Source organism: Pantherophis guttatus, chromosome 9, assembly GCF_059756535.1.
Source record: "Pantherophis guttatus breed Tessera chromosome 9, ASM5975653v1, whole genome shotgun sequence".
Taxonomy (NCBI): Eukaryota; Metazoa; Chordata; class Lepidosauria; order Squamata; family Colubridae; genus Pantherophis; species Pantherophis guttatus.
The window spans coordinates 15,452,976-15,476,855 of NC_142071.1; the positions used below are offsets into that span (position 1 = coordinate 15,452,976).

Consider the following 23,880-nt stretch of genomic DNA (forward strand, 5'->3'; position numbering starts at 1 on the left):
TTTGCCATGCAGCCCAGCTACTCACCTCGCCTGCTCAGCTCACCAAAGGTAAGCAATGCACACCTCCCACTCACCCTTTACCTTGGATTGGGGCCCAGGGCCCAGGGACGTGCGATTCCCCGAGGCCCCGGACCCGCCGCCTACTTGCTGCCTGCCTCGACTGTGTTGGGGAATGCACCATTCCCTGGCTCCAGTCTTGCCCTAGAGCTGCTACCCGCCCACTGTCCGCTCTCCCTTCACCATGTGATGCATCCTTACCTTCCTCCCATGGCTAGCTGCCAGGGAGCCATCGCTGCTGGGCTCCCCACCAGCCCACATCTCGCCCCCCTTCTCACGAGATGCCTGCAGCCACAGCCTCTTTTTTTTTGGTGTGCCTGGAGGTGCTTCTTGTGCCAAAAGATGCAGCAGCTGCAGGCTTCTTGTAGTGAAAGTTACAGATCCACTTCCCTTCTTAAACGTACTGCTGCCATTGCCTCCCTATTCCATGCATTGGCCAGAACAGGGCAGCGCACACTGTTTATTTCATTCATCAGTGGCAGCGGGCAGCGGTGTGCACATGTGCGGCCAGCGCATGGAACAGGACAGTGATGACAGCAGCATGTTTAAGAGGGGAGCGGCTCCAGTAACTTTTGCTACAAGAAGACTGCAGCCGCTGCAACTTTCAGCACAAGAAGCGCCTCCAGGTGCACTGAAAAAAAAGAGGTTGCGGCTGCAGGCATCTCAGGACAGAAGAAAATAAGCAGAATAAAAAAAAATTTAAATTCCTACTGGGTTCTGTGGGTGTGGCTTAGTGGGAGGGGTTATATGACTGAGTGGGTATGGCTGTGAGTGATGTTGAGTTGGCCATGCTCACTCAGTCACAATCTCCCCACTAAGCCATGCCCACAGAACCAGTAGGAAAATTTTTTAGATTTCACCACTGAACTGAGACTCTTTCTCTCAAATGGAATTTTATTGATCAAATAGAAGTTTACTATCAACACAATAAAACATGTCTTTCTGATCAAAGAGCCATAAAATGTGGGCGCCAAGAGATACTGTACCTAATGATTCTCCTTAATGGCAAATATCTTCCATTCAAACAGGAAAGAGATGCTTCATGTCTGTTTGAGCATCATCCTACAAATTCGGCTAGATTTTCTCCAAGATGAAGTTTCATGATACTCATGGAAAATGCTGCACCTACTGCGGGAAATTCTTGCCTTCCTTTCATGCTTCCACTGACAATCTAGCAATTCGATGTTGAAAGCAGCCAAGACATGCAAATCGAGGTCACAGTTGGAGACATCCATTTTTTCCCGGCACTGCACCCATCTACAGCATGTGTCTTTCAGAGTGTTAGTCAACCGTATTCTCTTCCTTCTCCTCCCCAGATCCTGCTTCTCACTTTGGAGAAGAGAAAGTGGGTGGAATGCAACCTAACCGGATAGACAAACCACACCTTTCTTTTCCCCAAAGGCTGGTTTGTTTCCTCCTTCTTTCACACAAATGCACCTCCAGTAGTGGGAGATTACAGGGATCTATTGGATCACTTGGGAATTGGACCAGAAGATGATGAAAGGGTGGGGGGAATCTTAATGGCAGTAACACAATGGAAATGAGATGGGAGGGTAGTGCATCCAATTTCACTCTACTTGATTTCTCAGTGACTTTTGATACTATTGATTATTATATCCTTTGGAATGGCTGCAGGGATTGTAGGTGGAGGTCACTGTGTTGTCCTGGTTCATTTCTTCCTCTGAGATTATTTTCAGTCAATATTGATCAGGTATGATCCTTGGTTTTTGCTTCTTTCTCTGCTGCTGTTTAACACCTACATGAAACTGCTGTGGGAGGTCATCCATGGCATCAGATATCATCAGTATGTTGATGATACTCAACTGTACATCTCTGCCCATCATGAGTTAAGCAATGCTTTGTTTTGCCTTTTCCCTGTACCTGGAGGCTGTTGAGGTCTAGATGGGGAACATTAGTCTAAAACTGAACCCTAGCAATATGAAGTGGTCTTGTGTTAGGGGCTCTTTGGCTCTTGGAGAATTATCATATTTGATCATGGATGGGGTACACTGGACAGCCTGGAGGCTGATTAAGTTAGAAAGTTAGCTTTCTAAGAATCCATTTGCAATATCTGAAGCTGCTAAATAATGCTCATTATACAATTTATTAAGCAGCCTTTCCCATTGTGAAAGTCTGGATTCTCGGCAAAATCTTCCATTCCCTGGAGAACATGAGTCATTCTTCTAAAACAATGAACCAGATGCAGGGGTGAAATCTTACTGGTTTGGACCAGTTCGGGTGAACCGGTAGGGACGATTGGCATTGGTTCGCCGAACTGGTAGCAATCATCCCTGGTGGCCCCATCCATGCCCGCTCACGCAGCCGCCGGGGATCAATTGTGGCCCAGCGTGCAGGCCTCTCCCCATCCCTGGGCTCACGTAGTTCACACAGTCACCAGGGATCGGTTGTGGCCTAGCGTGCCATCCCCTCCAGGTCCCCAGGGTCGCCTTCCTAAGCCACCTAGCTAACTTCACTCTTTGGATGGAATCCTGAGCCACTGGTCACAGAATGCCTGCCTTGCTTTGCCTGCTGCAGCCTGCATCCATTTCATTGGCAAACAATTAAATCTGCCTGCCTACCTACCTTGTGCCTTCAGTTGTGTAAGTAAATGGGTGATGGGGTTTTTTTTTTTTTTCTTTTAAAAAATAGTTAATTGGGGTGTTTTAGGAGTTTTTTTTAAGGAAATAGCATTTAAAATTTAGGAAGTTTTAGTTGCTTTTATATTTTTATATTTTTTTTTTTATTTATTTATTTATTTATTTATTTATCGTATTTATATGCCGCCCTTCTCCCGTAGGACTCGGGGCAGCTCACAAGATAAAACAACATGACAATAAAATGATATTAAAATAATCCAATTTAAAATCCCCAAGCAATTAAAACTCCCAGCAGATCATGGAATTTGCTGAAAAAGCCATGTCTTCAGGTCACCGTGGAAAGTGCAGAGGTCGGGGGCTGTCTGGAGCCCGGTAACTCATTCCAGAAGGTCAGTGCAACCACAGAGAATGCCCTCATCCTGGGCACCACCAGCAGACATTGTCTGTCCGATGGCACCCGGAGGAGGGCAATCCTATCTGAGCGCACTGGGCGGTGGGAGGCCAGTAGGAGGTGGTCCTGCAAGTACCCCGGACCCATGCCATGAAGGGCTTTATAGGTAAGCACCAGCACCTTGAAGCGGATCCGAAGGCCACCGGCAACCAGTGCAGTTTGCACAGGAGTGGTGTTACATGGAAGTAACGGGAAGCTCCCATAACAACCAGCACGGCCACATTCTGGACCACCTGGAGCCTCCGGGTGCACCCCAAGGGCAGCTCTATGTAGAGGGCATTGCAGTAATCCAACCAAGAGATAATGAGAGCATGAGTAACTGTACAGAGGGCATCACTGTCTAGGAAAGGGCACAACTGGTGCACCAGGCAAACCTGTGCAAAGGCCCCCCTTGTCACGGCTGTCAGATGGTCCACCAAGGACAGCCGTGAGTCAAGGAGGATGCCAAGATTGCGAACCCTTTCAGAGGGAGTAAGTAATTCCACTCCCATCCGAAGTGATGGGGACACTAGATCATGAGAAGCCGGCATCCACAGCCACTCAGTCTTGGAGGGGTTGAGTCTGAGCCTGTTCCTACCCATCCAGACCCGCACTGCCTCCATGCACTTAGACATCATGGAAAGGGCATCCCTGCGTTGGTCCGGGGTGGAGATGTAAAGTTGGGTATCATCAGTATACTGATGATACCTCACCCCGAAACTGCAAATAATCTCACCCAGTGGCTTCATGTAGATGTTAAAGAGTAGGGGGTTTGTGCAGCTTTCTGAGATTTTGTGTGTTTCTGTAATGTTTCACACTCACTACACACAAAATCTCACAAGACTGTATGTGACATTTTGTGAGTAAAGTGTGATAGTTGGTTTTTTGTGCTCTCTGTGACTGTGAGGTTCCTGCTTGTTGTTGCAGGGGCCATTTTGTGTGCTTTTACATCAATTGACTCACACAATGTAAAAGCACACAAAATGGCCCCTGCAACAAGCAGGAACCTCACAGAGCCAAAGTTGTGCAGCTTTGTGTTGTTTGTGTGTAAAGTGTGAAAGTTGGTTTTTGAGCTCTGTGTGGCTTTGTGGGGTTCCTGCTTGTTGCAGGGGCCATTTTGTGTGAAGTCCAGATGCTTTTGCATTGTGTGCAAGTCAGTTCTGTTGCTTTTGTGTTGTTTGTGTGTAAAGTGTGAAAGATGGTTTTTGAGCTCTTTGTGGCTCTGTGAGGTTCCTGCTTGTTGCAAGGACCATTTTGTGTGCTTTTACATTGTGTGGGAGTCACTAGTCCTCAGCTAACAAAGCTCCTTTTTTTTCCTTTTGCAGTAGCAGCCTTTAACCGGAAGAATGAAAAGGCAGCAGACTTTGGTCAGTTTCTTTGCCAAGAAACCAAAACTGGCACAACAACCATCAAAATTGGCCTTGGATAATCCAAAACCAACCCAAGCACCACAAGCACCACCACTTCCACCATTTGAACTTGGACTTGGAGAAAGCAGCAAGTCAAGTATTGAGTCACCCAAGCCCGAAATTGAAATCATTCTTCCTGACTGCTGGACATTGCAACAGTACAGCAACTTTTAAGAGAAGTATAAGGGGGACTTCCGGTTTCCCTGTCTTCGGCAACGGCGGTGCCTTTTGAAGCTCCGCCAGCCCCGCCACCTGTAGAGCCGCTTCGCGACGAAGAAGCAGCTTGAAAACTTCAAAATCCACAGGATTGATGAAGTAGAGATCGCAGGGCACAGGTCGAGCCCCTGTAACCCCCCAGGGAAGTTTCTGGGGAGAGAACAGGCGTGGCTCCCTCCCAACCTGCTGAAACTCCGGGCGACGTGGGACGATTCTGCTTTTGCAGAACAAGCCGGCTGCAGGAAACTCAAAGCGAAAAGAATCAGCCTTAATAAACAGCGAAACTACCTGAAGCCTGAAACTTGGAAACGCAAGTATTAGCGCTTTGTTGACTTTTTAATCTGAGAAAAATGCGAATGAGTGAAAGTGCTTTGAAAAAACATGGCGCTCAGCCTTAGAGTTAACGAGCCAGCGAGTGTGGATTGGTGAAGTTATCTTGCTTTGTTACAAAGTTTCCAAGTTGCTACAAAGTTGCCTTGTTTGTAATAAGAGAAACAAGTGGAAAATTTCTCCCTTTTCAATACTTGACTTTGCTTTACTTCAACCTTTATTTGATCAAATCTGGGGGACTTTTTTAGAAGTCTTTGTGCAGGAGGGAAAGGAAAAGGAACTTCCCTCTTTAGAAAAACTAGATCACGTGGCAGGATGGCTTCAAAGAAGCAGGAAGGGAAGGCAACAGGGGGGGGATCCCCCACACACAAACATGAAACGCAGCTTCCCCCTGCTCAACAGCTACAGACTCAGAAAAAAGAATTTGATGTGGGAGATTTAAAAGAATTTATTTCTAAAACTTTGGATGATAAATTTCAAAAATCTCAACAGGAGATAGATGATAAACTTCAAAAATCACATCAGGAATTTATGCAGGAAATTAATGAAGTTAAAGATATGGTGAAACAGAACCAAAACAAGGTGACCAAAAAAATATCAGAAGTGGCATCTGGCCTGGCAGAATTTATTGGGAAAGTTGATTTTAAAGTTGAAGAACTTAAATCAGAAGTTATTGTTAAGATGAAAGACAATGATTATAAAATTGCTGATGTTGACAATAAAATGCAAAGAGTTGAAAACGAGATTGTCATGATACAATTCAGGGCAATGGAGTTTGCTATACAGCTTCGAGGAATTCGAGAGGAGGAAAGACAGGATTTGAGACAAGTTTGTTCTGAGGCCCTGGCCAAGATTCTACAAGTTAATCCTGATGTGGTTTTTCATAAAATAGACAAAATTTACAGAGTGAATTCCTGGGTGGCCAGACAAAGACAACTACCTAGAGATGTGGTCATATATTTTACAGATAGAGAAATAAGAAATGATATCCTGCAAAAATCCTTTTACACTTCTGTACAAGTGGGGGGCTCACGAATTGGAATTTATAAATAATTGCCTTCTAAAATGCTGAAAGCTAGAAAAGAATTTGGCTTTCTTGTTAAGGAATTGCAAAATTTACAGATACCTTTCCGGTGGGACGCACCAGTTGGCATAATTTTCAGATACAAGGGAGAAAGATACCATTTGAATACCGTGGAGAAGGCACAGCACTTCTATACTACTATTCTTAAGGAAAGAACACCATCTCCACGTACATCTACAGTTTTGGAGATTAAAGAGAGTGAAGAGAAGCAACCTCAACGAGAATTGCAAGAACAGTCTAAGCAGGAATTAGAGGAAGTGCAAGGTGCAGAAGGAGGTTTTCTGGATGAGCCCTTGCTGGAATCTTCTCCAATCTTGGACCCGGTTCGGATGATTGAAGTTAAGGATCAACGTATAACTCGAGCTCAATCTAAGTTACTTAAACAAAAGCAACAACAACAACAGGAAAGACAAGACAAGGAGGCAGTTAAGAGTACTGCACAAGAGATTGGAGCCATGGGGGGAGCGAGATCGAAGCTTTCGGATGACCTTCAATTATTTTGCTCTTTGCTCCAGAAAGAGGGAGATGATGTATAAGTGTTTATCTTGGAATGTTAATGGGTTGAATTCAGCACAGAAAAGGAAGAAATTATTTACATATTTGAAACAATTTAATAATGATATAATTTGTTTACAAGAAACGCATATCACAACTCAAGATCAAAAATATTTGATAAACTCCAAACTAGGAATACATTTTATATCTTCAACTTCGCAAAAAAAGAATGGTGTCGTTATTTATGTAAATAAAAAGTTAACAGCTAAAGTTATAGAAGCAGATGAAGATGGTAGGTTTGTAGCAATTGAATTGCTTACAGCAAATGGCCAAATTCTTTTGATTGGAATTTATGCTCCCAATCAACAACAGGACCATTTCTATAAGATGTTACATACTAAAATATTGCAATGGGATTACAGATCTATTTTAATTATGGGAGACTGGAATGGAGTAATCGACTCTAAATTAGATAAAAAGAGTTTGGCAAAGTCTAGGATCAGATTACCACAGACCTTTTTTGACATGAAAGAAGATATGGAACTAAAAGATGTTTGGAGAATACATAATTCAAAAGAATTGGACTACACTTTTTTTTCTGACAGACACAGATCCTTCTCTAGGATTGACTTCATTTTGTTGACAGATGATTTACTTGTTAAGACAAAAAGAACAAAGATTTTTCCAAGAACTTTGACTGACCATAGCCCAGTATGGATAGAAATTGAGATGGACAAGGTTGAGAGACGTTCTTGGAGATTAAATGAGAATTTGTTTAGATATGAAAAAAATACAACAGAACTTAAAAAGCATTTGAAAGAATTTTTTGAAATAAATTTGAATAAAGGTACCCCAATTGAAATTGTGTGGGACGCAAGTAAAGCTTATATGAGAGGGGTACTTATCTACATGAACTCTAAACATAGACTGTTCCGACAAAAGAAAAGATCTGAACTGGAAATAGAAATAAAGAATAAAGAACAGTTACTTATTAAAAATCCAACAGATGAAAGAATACGTAGTGCTATAAAACTTTTGAAAGACCAATTTCAAATGCTTATGGCGGAACAAGTTGCAACAAACTTACAATATGCAAAGCATAACACATTTTGTAACGCTAATAAACCGGGCAGATGGTTGGCTTACACACTGAGGAAAAAACAAAGTATACGGACTATTGATAGTATTGATATTGGAGGGAAAGAAATCTTTCAACAAAAATTAATTAAAGAAGCTTTTGTGGACTATTATACTAAATTATATGCTAAAGAGGAGGTGCAGAATGGACTTATAGAAAAATATTTAAACGATAAAAGAGTTACAAAAATTACTGATCAACAAAAGGAAAGAATGAATTATCCTATAACAGAGGAGGAGATAATAGTAGCAATTAAACAGTTAAAAACAGCCAAAGCTCCTGGCACGGATGGTTTGACCGCAGTGTATTACAAAACTTTGCAAGCTGAAATGGTGGAACAACTTAGAGATTTATTTTGCAATATTCAGCAAGGGGGTAAAATACCCCCATCATGGACAACAGCTTACATATCTTTGATACCAAAAGAACAAATCGGTCCTAAAAAACCAGAGAACTATAGACCAATATCTCTTTTGAATACAGATTATAAAATCTTTGCGAAAGTACTAGCCAACAGGCTGATGCCAGTAATTCAAAAGGTGATTCATGATGATCAAGCGGGATTTATCGAGGGTAGATACATGAAGGACAATGTAAGGCAAGTAATAGATTTATTGGAATATCTTGAGAAGAATAAACAGATCCCTGCAGTGCTGGTCTTTTTGGACGCAGAGAAGGCCTTTGATAGAGTGGATTGGAATTTTCTACTAAAGACTTTAAAAAAGATGGACTTTGGGGATCAATTTATACAGGCGATTTCAGCAATTTATCAAGAGCAAAAGGCACAGATCATTATTAATGGAAGTCTGACAACAGAGTTTAAAATTGAAAAAGGAACAAGACAGGGATGTCCGTTGTCCCCACTTTTATTTATTTTAACACTAGAAGTCTTGCTAAATACAATACGGGACTCTAATATCTTGAAAGGTATAAAGATTAGGCAAGAGGATTACAGAATAAAGGCATTTGCAGATGATCTGGTTGTTACCCTATCACAACCAATGGAATCAATAATCTTGATGAAGGACATTATACAAGACTATGGTAAAGTTTCAGGTTTTAGACTGAATCCAAAAAAGACTAAAATGATAGCTAAAAACATGACACAAGATCGTAAACATGAGCTTGAAAGGAGGGCAGGTTTTGAGACTGTACCTAAGGTAAAATATCTAGGAGTTCAGGTTGCAGAATCAAACATGAAATTGTTTCAAAATAACTATGAGGTGTTGTGGCGAGAGGTGCAGAAAGACATGGAGACGTGGAAAAAACTGCAGCTGTCTCTACTTGGAAGAATAGCAGCAGTTAAGATGAACATTTTGCCAAGATTTCTTTTTTTGTTTCAAATGATTCCGGTGCTTAAAAGTGATAAACAATTGAAAGTCTGGCAAACTGGACTCAATAAGTTTGTCTGGAACGAGAAAAAGCCGAGAGTGAAATTGAAAATTATGCAAGATGTTCCAGAAAGAGGAGGTCTTAAACTTCCAAACCTACAGTTATATTATGATGCAGCAGCTTTAACTTTAACAAGTGATTGGTTTGGAAGTAAAAAGGCTGGAATATTGAATGTAGAAAGTTTTGATCTTGAATTTGGATGGCATGCTTACTTATTTTATGATGACAAAGTTGATAAAGTATTTAAAAGTCATATACTTAGAGACTCTTTGATGAGAGTTTGGAAGAAGCACCGACTCAAATGGGATTACAAAATACCGCTATGGCTGGATCTTGGTCATACTTTGTGGAATACAAATATAATGTCACTCGGGGGGTTTTTATACAAAGAGGTTCTTTTTACAGATGCGGGCAGATGGCAGCTGAAGACATTGCAGACACTGTTGGACGAAGGGATTAATTTAACTTGGTTACAATATAATCAATTACAATTGAGATGGAAAGAGGACCAAAAAACTGGTATTATGATGCACGAGGAAGAATTGGTTAGACATATAAGAGAGAAAGGTCCAATGCATATCAAGAGGCTTTATAATGTTTTGCTAGAAAGGGACTCAGAAACTGAATTAGTTAAAGATTGTATGATTAAGTGGGCACAAAATTTTGAAGAACCAGTGATGTTGGAAACATGGGAAAAAATTTGGGTTCAGAATGTTAAATTTACAGTCGCAGAACCTGAGGGAAAATTTCTATAAAATGTTTTATAGATGGCATTTAGATCCCAAAAAGTTGTCATGTATGTACCCTAATGTTCAGCCAAAATGTTGGAGATGTGAATGTTTGGATGCTACGTATTATCATGTTTGGTGGACCTGTAGGAAAGTTAAGGCTTTTTGGATAAAAATTTGGTGGGTCATGCAGAATGTTTTGAAGAAAAAAATTCAATTTTCTCCACAATTGTTTTTATTGGGTATAGTTAAGGGTTTTACATTGGGTGAAACAAAATTGATATTGTATATGATAACAGCAGCAAGATTGTTGATAGGTAAATATTGGAAGAATGAAGCTTTGCCCACTATTGAAGAATGGACTTTGAAGATGGCCAGTTTTGCAGAGATGGCGAAGATTTCAGCATACTTAAAAGATTGTTCACAAGAGACTTATGAATGGGAATGGAAAAGGTGGATAGAATATGTTCAGAACAAATATCAAACTAGAAAGTATCAAATAGCTTTTATTTGAAAATAATGTATTGGAAATATTTTAATGTAATGAGGTAAAGAGAAAAATTATACAGGGGAGGGAGGGGTTCAAGTTTATATATGTTATATTAAGGGTTTTTTATGAGTATGAGTATATTATAGGGAAGTCTGGGGGGAGGGGAGGGTTAGGGAGGGTTAGGGAGGTTGGGAAGTCTGGGGGGGGAGGTGGGGGGGGAAAGGGGTGAAAATGTAATTGTAAAACTTTTGCAATAAAAAAAAGAGAAGTATAAGGGAAGTTTCATGTTGGAAGTATGTTGGAAGTTTCAAACAAGAAATTAGATTGCAAGTACTGTGCGAAACAGGATTTTCGCACAGTACTTTTTTAGTAGTTTTGCACAAATAGAGAGCAGTGTTCATGTATCCAAAGAATGGAAGCATTTCAAGATTGAGGCATCTGGGAAAAATAAGGAAGTGCAGCAGGCATCTCTAAGGAAGACAATGAGAGAACATTTCACATCGAAATCACACATCATTTGTAGAGACAATGTAAAACAAGGGGAGCAGGATGCCATAACAAAAGCAATGGACAAGATGTCTGAAAAGCATTTAGGCACCACTTGAAAGATGTTCAAAACGGTTTACAGCCTGGCAAAAGCATGTAGACCAATTTCAAGCATAGAAGAATTGATAGAATTGCAAACTGAAAATGGAGTAGATTTGGGAATAGGATTGCATTCAAGGCCAACAGTTGTGAAAATAGTTGAGTGCATTGCAAACGAAATTAAAACCGAAATGTTTACCAGCATCATTGCACAGAATCTGAAAATATGTTTGATCATTTATGAAGCCTCAATGGTATCCTGCAAACTAATTTTGATAGTTTTCGTAAAAGTTGAGGACTCAGAGAACCCACCAACAATTTTTGTCGAGCTTGTTGAATTGAAGAAACAAGATGGAGAGACAATATGTTCTCATATATGTACCAGAACTACCTACAAAAAAATTTAATAGCATTTTGCTCTGATGGTGCCAGCGTTATGCTTGGGAGAAAATCTGGAGTGAGTACTAGAATAGCAAAAGTTTCCAAACATCATCATATGGCACTGCTTGAACCATGACCTCCAACTTGTTTTGGATGACGCCATAAAGGAAATAAAGCAAGTAAATCATTTAAAAATATTTATTGATAAGATATGCTTTATTTTTCAGCAATCCAATAAGAACCAAATTGAATTTGATGAAATATCCAAAGAACTTGACATTAACATCGTAAAGTTTGGTAGAGTTTTTGGGCCAAGATGGGCTGCCTGTAGTTTAAGGGCAACCATAGCTGTCTGGCATGCCTATTTAGTGCTACATCAGCATTTTCATGCGAATGCAAAATACTCAGGTATGGCTGCCCATCTGGAAAATAAATAATTTCATTTCTTTTTTTAAAAGCAAGTTTTATTACAATTTTTCTTTCATCATACATATTTTATGAACAGAGTGTTGACCGGGTCATATCTTATACATCTTATACATAATCATAATTTTAATATATTTCTAATCTTCCCACTTTTTAAAATACTTATCTCTTTTATATAATCCTTTATTGCAAATTACTCATTTTTCACCATCATTTCAGTTTCTGCCATATTATTCTCTTTCCATAATTCTTTATCATTTTCAATTTTTATACATAAATAACCTCAGTTTACACCCTATATTTCTCCTCTCTTCCCAATCCTTCCCAATCATTAGTATTTTGAATTTTCTTCCTAATTTGCATTGTTATCAAAATTAATAATATTGTTAAATTACTTGTTTTCACATTCCCATCTACTGAGTTTTATCTTAATTAAGTTCTAATCATTTATCTTTACAAAATAATCACTTTCATAACTTTGTTATTCCAATTTCAATATTATTATTCTCTTTACATCCTTCTTTATCGTTTCATGTTCAATTCTTTCACATAAATAATATCACAGTGCGCTCTATAATTCTTCTCTCTTACAACTACAATAAAATTTTAAATTCCATTCTAATTTAAAAAGCTATCAAAATTACTAATATTACCTATATTATTAATATTATCTTTTTCCCATTCCCATTTACTGATCTACCTTGTTATATAAATTTACTAATATTTACCCCATTATTATTTCTCACTTCTAATGACATTATTCACCTTTATCCATCAATCTCAATCTTTTTTTAATCCCATTTCTTAATGATTTTTTGCTCAGCCTTTTGACTCTCTCTAACTTCTCAATTCTCTTTTATTAATTTTTATATGTGTTACATTTTATCTTCTGAATTCCTTTTATCTCTTTTTGTTGTACTGTTTGAGCATCCTTCACCAGAACTTTCCCTTGTCTCTTCCAAGTATTTCCCTTTTAACTGTTTCTTTGGGGGGGGGTTCCTCCTTTCCTCTCTACTCTTTCTACATTACAAAAAAATTCTGTGATGTTGTCTACCTGATTCTTATTTTTTAATATTTCTCTTCTATGTTCTTAACTTCTTGTATCTCCTTTAAATTTTCCTCTTCCAAATCCTCTTCACTTTCTTTTTCTATATATTTCAATGAATTTTCTGTTTCTTTATTGCCTATTAAAGATTCTTGCATATTTTTAAACATCAGAAATAACTCTTCATAAAATTCCATTTTATAACAGTTTTAAAACAATTTTAAAAATTATTAAAACCTGCCCATTTATATCTCTTCACAGTTAGCCAAAATTTAGAGTCTATTTAATTTTTTGTTTCTCCTCTTTTCTTCCTTTCTTCTTCTATTATTCCTCTTTTCTTCAGAAGGAAAATATTCTCCTCAGTTGTTAATAATCCATCTCCAGAAATAATCAAATCCAATTAAAAGGCTGTCTTCCAAGAGAGAAATGAAAGGAAGAAAACACAAAAAACAATTGCAAAACACAATCACTCCTTAATAGTTCTCACAGTGTCCAAATTATCTTCTTCTATATGGCCAAGGTCAGGTCTTCCAGCTGTTGCTACTTCTTTTTTGTCTATTTAACTAAAGTATTACAGTACTTTTTCTTTCCTCCAGCAGATGGCACTCTCCATTTCCATTCCACACAAAATAGTTTCTTAAAACCAGCTAATTGTCAAAATATCCAGGAATTTTAAGGTACTCATACAAAATACTATTTTCTCCCAAAAATCACTTTTAAAATGTTTGCTTTCCCCAATTTTCCAAGTACAGAACTTCTTCTTGGGCTTTTTGTATTACAATCTCCACTTTTATTTTCTGTGTGTGCTTTATTTTTTCCACGTTCCAGATAGTCACTAATCCAAGCTCCAAATTTCTTTTAAAACTCCACTTTCAAGTTTTCCTTTAATTATAGATTGGCAACTATCTCACCCAGTTCCAGCACTCCGTCCAAACACCACTGCAGCTCAATCTTGGGTCCAGTTGTCCCAGCTTCAAGGTGGCCACCAGAAGATGGCCGCCACTGCCAGAGAGCTGTTTCTGTTCCAGCAAGGAAATTGCCAATTCCCCGCAGTCCACAAAATGCCTGTCCTTTCTTCACCATCCCTTCAAGACAGCTATGGCCTGAAAACCTCCTGGCAGCAGTTTGTCTGGCTGGATTTTGCGAGTCTCATCAGAGCCCACTACTTTCCAGGCTATTCCTGCTGCAACATGAAACCGGAAGTCCAAAAATAAATATTTTCTAAATGATTTGGCATTGATGATTTATATTCTGGAAGAAATCTCACTTCTTTCAACTGCACTGCAAGCAAGCAATACGGACATCATAAAGGCTGAAAAACTGGTGAGAGGATCAATGAAAGCATTTGAACAGCTTATAAAGGGAAAGGGTCCATACGAAATAAAAGTTGATGGACTAATTACTTCAGAAACCTTCAAAAATATAAACTTTGTAGAAAATATCAATTTGTTGGACTTCATCAGGAAAGACTTTTAGGAAGCATCATAACAAATTTGCAGAAAAGACCAATGGAGTGTGAACATTTAAAAACAGGTAGCCAATTGCAAGACACCATGAATAAATTACAATTTCTACATTTTTTGGTGCCAGAGTACTGGGATTTTGCAGAAGTAGTAGTTCCATGGACAGCAGCTAAAGAACAAATGTGCACATTTGGTGACATTTTCAATTACAACATTAACATCAAAGACCATAGAGATTTTGTGGAGAAATGTTAAAAGATTCAAAGATCTATGCAATTCCTGACAGTATTAAAAAAGCTAAAGATATTGTCAGAACAATTGCTGTAAGTTCTGCAGAAGCGAAAAGGGGTTTTTCGAAAATGAACATCATATGTTCAGAGAGCAGAAGTCGCCTAACCGTTTCTAATTTAACCAACCTCATGATTATCAATGTTACTGGACTACCTCTTCCAAAATAAACTTACTTTGTATAAAATATACAAAAGTATGAAGGCTATTGCTTAACGCATTGTAAACCGCCCTGAGTCTCCGGAGAAGGGCGGCATATAAATCAAATTTTTCACCTGCAGTGAAAAAGTGGTTAAGAGCACACCATCACTCAGCCGATGATCCGAGAATCAAGATCAAGAAAAGTGGAAGTGAGGAGAGTGCCAATGAAAAAACGATGTGGAAACATCTTAAAGTAAAAGAGTAACACTTCTATGTAAGTATTTGTGTATCTTTTTTCTTGTCTTGTGTACTTCTTTTATTCTTATTTAAGTATTAAATGGTTAAATTTGTATATCATGGTATATCTTCTTTTTGTAGGTCATTATTATCATTGGTGCAAAGAAGTGATGTCAAAGACAGCACTTCTATTGCTCTTTTGTAAGTATTTGTTTACCTCTTATTGTTTTGTGTACTTCGTTTATTCTTATTTAAGTATTAAATCCATGAAATAATTGGTATATCTTCTTTTTTTTTAAGTATTAAATGCATAAAATAATTGGTATATCTTCTTTTTGTAGGTCATAAGGGCAAAGAAGTGACGTCGATTTGGCCATGCCCACCTGGTCGCATGACCAGTAAGCCACGCCCACCAACCCATGCCCACAGAACCGGTAGAGAAAATTTTTAGATTTCACCACTGACCAGATGGTAGTGGAGAAAACTGATTCTCATAACAGAATGAAATAACACAGATGTGCCCAACCTTGGCAACTTTAAGGCTTGTCTGATGATTAGCTGAGGAATTCTGGGAGTTGAAATCCACAATCTTAAAGTTGCCAAGTTTGGACACTCCTTGAATAACATGTTACTATACTGTAACTAGTACTGTAACTTTGTCCACAGCCAGAAGTTCGATCCTGACAAGCTCAGGGTTGACTCTGCCTTCTATCCTTCTGAGATCAGTAAAATGAGGAACCAGATTGTTGGGAGCAATATGCTGACTCTGTAAACAGCTTAGAGAGGGCTGTAAAGCACTATGAAGTGGTACATAAATCTAAGTGCTATTGCTATCTCATTATCAAAGATCACTCTCCTTACTCTCAGCCAACCAACCAGCTTCATTCACATGGGCAAACAAACCTACTGTTTGAAAACATATTGTTCTACAGAAATAAAGACTATACAATATATACTATGCACCTTCCCCCAAATATGACATAGTTCTTCCAAAGTTTTTTTGATTGCAAGAAGGATACTATCTAAGTCTACTCATCAGCCTAATCATATATTCTGGCTCCATTCCAATTTGTATACACAAGGTCTATTAGAAACATAGATGCAGAACTGTGTTTCTGACTCATAATTTTCTTTCAAAGTAAAACAGGATGTTCTGAGGTCCTCCTTCTTGACTCAAACCAATAGGCTTTTTTGCTTCTGAAGAAGTGCTGAGGAACCAACCTGGGAACTCTGCAGATTCAAAAGAGCAGGTAGCAGCGTTGCCAGCGCTCTTACTATAAAAAGTGAAAGCTTTGGCGTTTTTTGGATCTCTGTAAAGATCCATAATATCTTTCTCCTAGGAAAAAAAGGGAGAGACCATGAGAAAGAAGAAGTTATGTAGGAACACTAGGGCAACCTGGTTGCAAGTTGCATAAATGATCATTAGCAGCCCATTAGAAGATTTCTAGGGTCTATCGAGATAGAATTCATATTTTCCATTTTTACTTATAAATAACACAAGTCAGCCATTAAACTTTATTTAATGTCTAAGTGTCCAGGAAGAGGTTCTATCCATGAGGGGCCCTCGGTGCTCTCTGAGCTTGCTTGTTTTCTTGCAGATGTTTCATTACCCAAACTAGGTAACATCATCGGTGCTAGTCTAGAATAATGAAATGTCTGCACGAAAACAAGCAAGCTCAGAGAGCACCAAGGACCCCCCACAAGGTTACATTCTCTTGCAAAACCAAAATTGAAAAAAACCTTTCATCAATCTTGTCAAGAGAAACCACATATCAAGAAATATATAAAATATGATCAATCAGTAAGTGTCATTAGGATTCTCTATAACAAATGAGCCAATGAAAGGGGATCATTACCAGGTAGGTTATAGCCCTATCTTAGGTTTGTTATTTCATTCCATCAGCTAAAGCTTCTAGAAGTCTTCCTCATATACAATACTAGTACAGAATATATCACTGAGAATAAAAGGATAAATAAAAAAGGACAATTTCCCTAGAGAAAGCAAAATACGTTTGTAATGCAAGTCAAACACTCACTTTTAACTCTATCTGATATTGGCCATTCCCAGACTTCACACAAGACAAGCAGCTCTTCTTATTTTGAGGGCCCATAAATATGGGTTTTTGTGCTGTATCTAGAGATTTATTAGGAAGCATGGCAATTAACTGTTCTGGAGAAGAATAAAGAACGAGAAACAAGTCAAGGAGTTAAGAAAGAATGAATAGGTGGTTTTTTTTCTGTTAATGGAGATGTTTGGGATAAGGAACCACAGGTATTTGATTAAGGATATGATTTATAAAAGCAAAAGGCCTCTGGAGAAAAAAATATAAGCCTTCATATAAGAGGAATGATTTGCAATGGGAGGGACTGAAGCTCATCAGAAGGTAATTTAGTGGTCTTCAACCTATTTTGGCTAGTTTTGTCATATTGAGAACTGGTCAAAATTGTGCTGAGCCTGTGTACATCAACAGAAAACACCCCAAAATAGTTCACATTTCCACTTAGTAAACATATATATTAGTAAACACTGATATTGTGGAATTCAAACTGGATAGCTTCCTAGTTTGATATCTGTCACAGTAGTTTAGCTTTGTCTCTTTTCTAGGCTGGTGGTCAGTTTTATAAACAGAGCATTGGGCAAAGGTCAATCACTGTACTTTATTCTAACAATATATAAGACTAATAAAGGAGAATATTTGTAGGTCAGGATTGACATGAGGGATCCTTGGTGCTCTCTGAAGTTGCTTGTTTTCTTGCAGATGTTTCATTACCCAGATTAGGTAACATCATCAGTGCTAGAGGGGAATGCTAGATAGGAACCTCTAGAATAGAATAGAATAGAATAGAATAGAATAGAATAGAATAGAATAGAATAGAATAGAATAGAATAGAATAGAATAGAATAGAATAGAATAGAATAGAATAGAATTTTTAATTGGCCAAGTGTGATTGGACACACAAGGAATTTGTCTTGGTGCATATGCTCTCAGTGTACACTCAGAATCCATTCCCCTCTCACACTGATGATGTTACCTAGTCTGGGTAATGAAACGTCTGCAAGAAAATAAGCAAGCTCGGAGAGCATCAAGGACCCCTAATATCTAAGACATACAAGTAGTCTTTGTGATTACAACTGAGACCAGAATTTATGTTGTTAAGCAAGACAGTTACATCCATATGTAAGCAAGTTACAACCAATTTTACTATCTTTTTTGTCATGGTTGTTAAGCAAATCATGGGTAGTTGTTAAATTAATAACACAGTTGTTTAGCAAATCTGGCTTCCCCTATTGATTTTTCTTGTCGGACACTGGCTGGGAAAGTGGCAAAGGGTGATCACATGAGCCTGGAATGCTGCAACTGCCAATTGCAAAATGCCTGATTTTGGCATGTGACCAAGGGGATGCTGCAATGATAGCAAATGTGAGTACAGGTGTAAGTCCCTTTTTCCAGTGCCCTTGTAATTTTGAACTAAACAAATGGTTGTAAGGACTACCTTACTACCTTATATGAAAACCAGAGGACCTTTTAAATACTGCATGTAACACTTTCCCTTTATTGTTTCTGAATTAAATCTTTTTTCCCTAAAATATCACAGAAGGCAAGGTGCTATGTCTGTCGGTTCATTGATGCTCAGGGCAAAAATGTTGAGGACCCAGGATTAGTGAATGGAATATGCAGCAAGTCATTTTTTAAAAACCAAATTTAATAATACAATAATGTTAAATGTGGCCATCAGCCTAGTGAGTCCTGATACTGTATATCTGCCATCAGCTTTTCACCATTCAAGGCATCCCACCAATAATTTTGGCCAAGAGAAGACTGTAATTTTCAAGCACAAGGTAAGAAGCTTAATTTGTACCTGGTGAATTAGAAGTTTTCACATCTGCCACTAAAGTGTTCTCCACCAAAAATAAGTATTTCTGATTAAGATCCCAAAATTTATACAATCGGGGATTATCTTCTTTTAAAGGCGTCATTTCTGGATTTGTGGAAGGAATATAGATATGCATTACACATATTATATGTGCAAACAAAGGAAACATTCTAAAGAACAATCAGAGAAGTTTAGAACGATACATATCTCACTGAAAAATGAATTACTAATGATTTTCTTCTTTTTCAGATGATTTGCACAGGTCTACTAAATAACTGTGTCTATCAAAAGTTGTTTGTTCTTGGTGGATATCATACCAAGAGGCAGAAAAGAATCCTTGGATATAGCCTTATGGAATGTAAATATGAAAGCAACTGAGAAAATATCAGGGGACTCCTTCCCGCCTTCCCATTTTATCTTCACCTTGCTGATATTCAGTCAATCAATTAGCCAATCAAATCTATTCTGTAATCATAAACCAGTATAACTTTGCAATTCAGTTTTGAAATAAGAAAGGTCTTTTTTTTTTAGAGAAGGCTTTAAAAATGTGTGCCATAATTGGACTTTTAAGAAGATCATCATTAATGGAAGCTTTAAAAATCCTAATTGCTTTACAGTGATTTTTTTTTTAAATAGAGAAGTGTGTGTGAGGGGGGGGAGGGAGGGAGGGAGGGAGGGAGAGAGAGAGAGAGAGAGAAAGAGAGAGAGATTAGAATCCAAATTTGAGCACAGTATGTGAGTGGAATAATCCATGGACCATCTACAGATAGTCCTCAAGTTATAATCACAATTGAGTCTAAAATTTATGTTACTAAATAAAGTTTTTGTTAAGTGAGTTTCCCACATTTTATGACTTTTCTTGCCACCGTTCTTAAGTAAATCATTGCATCTGTTAAGTTAGTAACATGGTTGTTAAGTGAATCTGGATTCCCCATGGACTTTGCTTGTCCAAAGGTCGCAAAAGGGGATCACATGACCTCAGGACACTGCAACCATCATAAAGTATGATGCAATGACCAGAGTATCCAAATTTTGATCATGTGGTCATAGAGATGCTGTAATGGTTGTGTGAAAAAATGGCCATAAATCACATTTTTCAGTGCCGTTGTAACTTTGAAGAGTCACTAAATGAATGTAAGTGGAGGACTACTTATATTTGATATACCTACACAGTGAATAAAGTAAACATTTTCTGTATTCATATGTACACAATATATTGCATTTGTTCAGGTATAGGGAAGCTTCCTCCAGTGGGTAATACTGTACTAATATTTTTTTTACTGGTAAAAAACTGAAGATTGTATTTGTGTAGGATTGAACTAATGAAGCTCATTTTTACAATGGCCAAATAATTAAGAATACATGTATGACTGGGCAATGTTTCCAAAGCAGCAAATGAACAGAACTACATTTTTCTCACCTGATTCAGAATCATGAAATAAATCTGCCACGTCTTCATCCCAAGTCTTCTTATGAGGCATACTTGCCATCTCCCCAACCGTTCTACTTTTTCAGATTTCTCTATGTTCTTCAGAAGAAGGGAATAATTCCTTCCAAACAAAAGATGGAAAATATCAAACAATGTTGGTTGATTGATTTTCTCAAATACAATGTAAAAGAGCAAATAAAGTACCCACAAATGGCAAAAAAAAAAAAAACCGAAACAAAACAAAACACGAGGAAACAGTTCTGTATGACTGGACTTTTGAAAATGAGACCCATCCTCATCCCTGAACACCTGAGGAAAAGACAATATGGAAGACCAGCCATAGATACAGGGAACACTCACATAGACTAGAAGCATTCAACTATGGATTTTTGTCTTTCCAACCGTCAGAGAAGGGTCTAGGGCAGGGGTCTCCAAACTTGGCAAGTTTAAGGTTTAAGTGATGCTGGCTGGGCAATTCTGGGAGTTGAAGCCCACAAGTCTTAAAGTTGCTATGTTTGGAGACTCCTGGTCTAGGAAAACCTTTGTAGCTGGGTTTTGTTTCACTGACTGAATTCTTGGCCTAAATCTTTTTAGTCTATACATAGTTTTTCCTTTAAATTACATGTTTGCTTACTGCTGCATCTTTAAATGTGTTTTAGCTTTCTTGAAGCTGTTTGCTTAATGGAAAACCTAAGTGGAAAACCTAATGGCAACATGGAAGCTTCCGGCCTAATAACAGCCATACTGAAGTACAGCATATGATGAAAGTAGGAATAACAGAATAACAAAGTTGAAAGGGACCTTGGAGATCTTCTAGTTCCAACACGCTACTTAGGCAGAAAATCCTATACCATTTCAGGCAAATGGTTGTCTAATCTCTTCTTTAAAACACCAGTGTTGGAGTACCTACAACTTCCAGAGGAAAGTCATTCCACTGATTAGGGAACAGAACAGTGGTGGGTTTCAAAAAATTTTACTACCGGTTCTGTGGATGTGGCTTGGTGGGCGTAGCATGGCTTGGTGGGCGTGGCAGGGGAAGGATACTGTAAAATCTCCATTCTGTCCACAATCCAGGGGAAGGTTACTGCAAAATCCCCATTTCCTCCCGATCAGCTGGGACTTCGGAGGTAGAGAATAGATGGGGGTGGGGCCAGTCAGAATTTTTACTACCGGTTCTCTGAACTACTCAAACTTTCCGCTACCAGTTCTCCAGAACTGGTCAAAACCTGCCGAAACCCACCTCTGGAACAGAAGGTAGATATCAATGATCAAGATGCACACTTATAGGAATTTAGGAAACTGTATAGCATCCTAGTATTCCAAGCCTACTTTCCCCACAAAATTCCAAATTCCAAATCTGGTGCTACAATTTCCCCTCTTCTGAAAAGACAAAACCCAAACCAAATAAAACCATCGCCACCATCAAAATTAGGATTATTAATTATTGCTCATTATTTTTCTTTATAGTATACCCATTCAAACTAGATTTATTCACTACAGCAATTCTTTTGAGAGTAGTGAATGAGAGTTTATTAAGACATTTTGAATCCTGTCATTCCAGAATAAAAATTTTCAAAGTTCTTTGAATATTGCTCGGTGGCAAGAGACTTCAGATTTCCTTACCAGTCTAATGCATTTGGAAACTCAAGCTCTTTGATTATTATTTGGTGTCATAAAGTTCTTAATTTTTCTTATGATTTCAAAAAAACAGTGTGTGTTAACTTACTATAAAATGTGTTGTGAGCTGTATTTTTTTTTTTAAGTTAGTCTTTTTTTCCCCCCAAACTTACCAGACCTGGTTTTAATAAGGATCCAAGACCAGAGTTTTTATCTTCCAAGCAAGACTTGGAAAACCTCTAGTCCCGTTGACCGACCCAGATTGGATGCTGCAACATTATCTTGGGACATATATATTCACCTTCATTCATTAATAAGTTATATCCCTGCTTTATTTTTTTAAAAAAAACCTCTTGAAATATAAGAAAGGAAAATAGAATCAGAACAAATATAAACAAGCCATACAGATGTTTTTTAAAAGTGTGAAATAGAAAACCAAGCTAAATATAGTTAAACCATTAAATACAAGGGCTTCTCCGAAGTAATTTTCTTAAAAAGAAAATTTTATCATCTAGTCCAGGGGTGGGTTATACTTACTTTTACTACCATTTTGCAATGGGAGTGCACACGTGCACATGCTTCTGCGCATGCGCAGATCGTCCATTATGATGTCTGGACAGGTGGGCAGAGCCTCCCGCCACTTTTACTACCAGTTTGTAAGAAGCAGACAGAACCGGTAGCAACCCACCACTGATCTAGTCCCATTGTACCAAAAAAATCAATGACTCTTGGACAGAAAATGAAATGTCCTCTGCTCTATAGATAGTTGCTCCTAGGAGCAGGTAGTCTAGCCCCATAAATCAGGTGACAATACCTGTGGAGATGTTCCTTCTTGGGGTGGAGATTCCTTCTGTTTGTTCATCTCTAGAACTGACATAAGATTTTATATCTATCAGAGGGTGTTACCTCATGTGCCCATGGATGATTTGGGAATTAACCTCATGACTACTGTCAGAGATCATCTATCACTACATCCGTCTATCCAAAATTTCCTAACTCTGCAGTATTGCTTATCCCCAACGGCTGATGCCTCCTAATCAAGGTTAACACACCCTGACGTTGCTTCAACTAATGCATGACATCACATCTGTCCTGCTCAAATTACTCACAAGAGTTGAGTAAACAACCCAGGATCTGCTGCACTGCATTTCAAACTGTAATTCATATTTCAATATTTAGGAGTGATTTGAGGGGAAAGATTAAATTCTCCTTAACACATGAAATAAAGGGCTTTAAAGATGGGGCATTGCAAGCTCCACATGAACTGGACATGATATTACCTAAAATAAAAAGGTCACAAATAGGTAGAAGTCTTCCAACTGCATTCCTTAATTCATTGACTTTGAGTTTATTGGCCTGAGAGTCCCCTTAATGGCTAATATCTCAAATAGGAAAGAGATGCTTCATGTCTGTTTGAGCATCATCCTACAAATTCGGCTAGATTTTCTCCAAGATGAAGTTTCATGATACTCATGGAAAATGCTGCACCTACTGCGGGAAATTCTTGCCCTCCTTTCATGCTTCTACTGACAATCTAGCAATTCGATGTTGAAAGCAGCCAAGACATGCAAATCGAGGTCACAGTTGGAGACATCCATTTTTTTCCCGGCACTGCACCCATCTACAGCATGTGTCTTTCAGAGTGTTAGTCAACCGTATTCTCTTCCTTCTCCTCCCCAGATCCTGCTTCTCACTTCGGAGAAGAGAAAGTGGGTGGAATGCAACCTAACCGGATAGACAAACCGCACCTTTCTTTTCCCCAAAGGCTGGTTTGTTTCCTCCTTCTTTCACACAAATGCACCTCCAGTAGTGGGAGATTACAGGGATCTATTGATACCACTTGGGAATTGGACCAGAAGATGATGAAAGGGTGGGGGGAATCTTAATGGCAGTAACACAATGGAAATGAGATGGGAGGGTAGTGCATCCAATTTCACTCTACTTGATCTCTCAGTGACTTTTGATACCATCAATTATGACATCCGCTGTAATGGCTTCAGGGATCGGGGATGGAGGTCACTGTGTT

At 38.5% G+C, this 23,880-nt stretch overlaps 1 protein-coding gene and 1 pseudogene across 1 annotated transcript; one reads left to right on the forward strand and one right to left on the reverse strand.

Annotated features, from left to right (window-relative positions):
- The first annotated feature begins 6 nt into the window (after positions 1-6).
- On the forward strand, positions 7-13,910 carry LOC148112485 (E3 SUMO-protein ligase KIAA1586 pseudogene; annotated as a pseudogene).
- A 1,310-nt stretch (positions 13,911-15,220) lies between these two features.
- Positions 15,221-22,724, reverse strand: LOC117658770 (interleukin-36 alpha-like). The gene is made up of 5 exons (XM_060693517.2): positions 22,669-22,724; positions 20,229-20,358; positions 18,794-18,913; positions 16,969-17,102; positions 15,221-16,268 (listed from the first exon to the last, which is right to left on the reverse strand). The coding sequence occupies exons 2-5, from the start codon at positions 20,296-20,298 to the stop codon at positions 16,053-16,055; spliced, it is 540 nt and encodes a 179-aa protein (XP_060549500.1). The 5' UTR covers positions 20,299-20,358; positions 22,669-22,724; the 3' UTR covers positions 15,221-16,052.
- Positions 22,725-23,880: the final 1,156 nt, after the last annotated feature.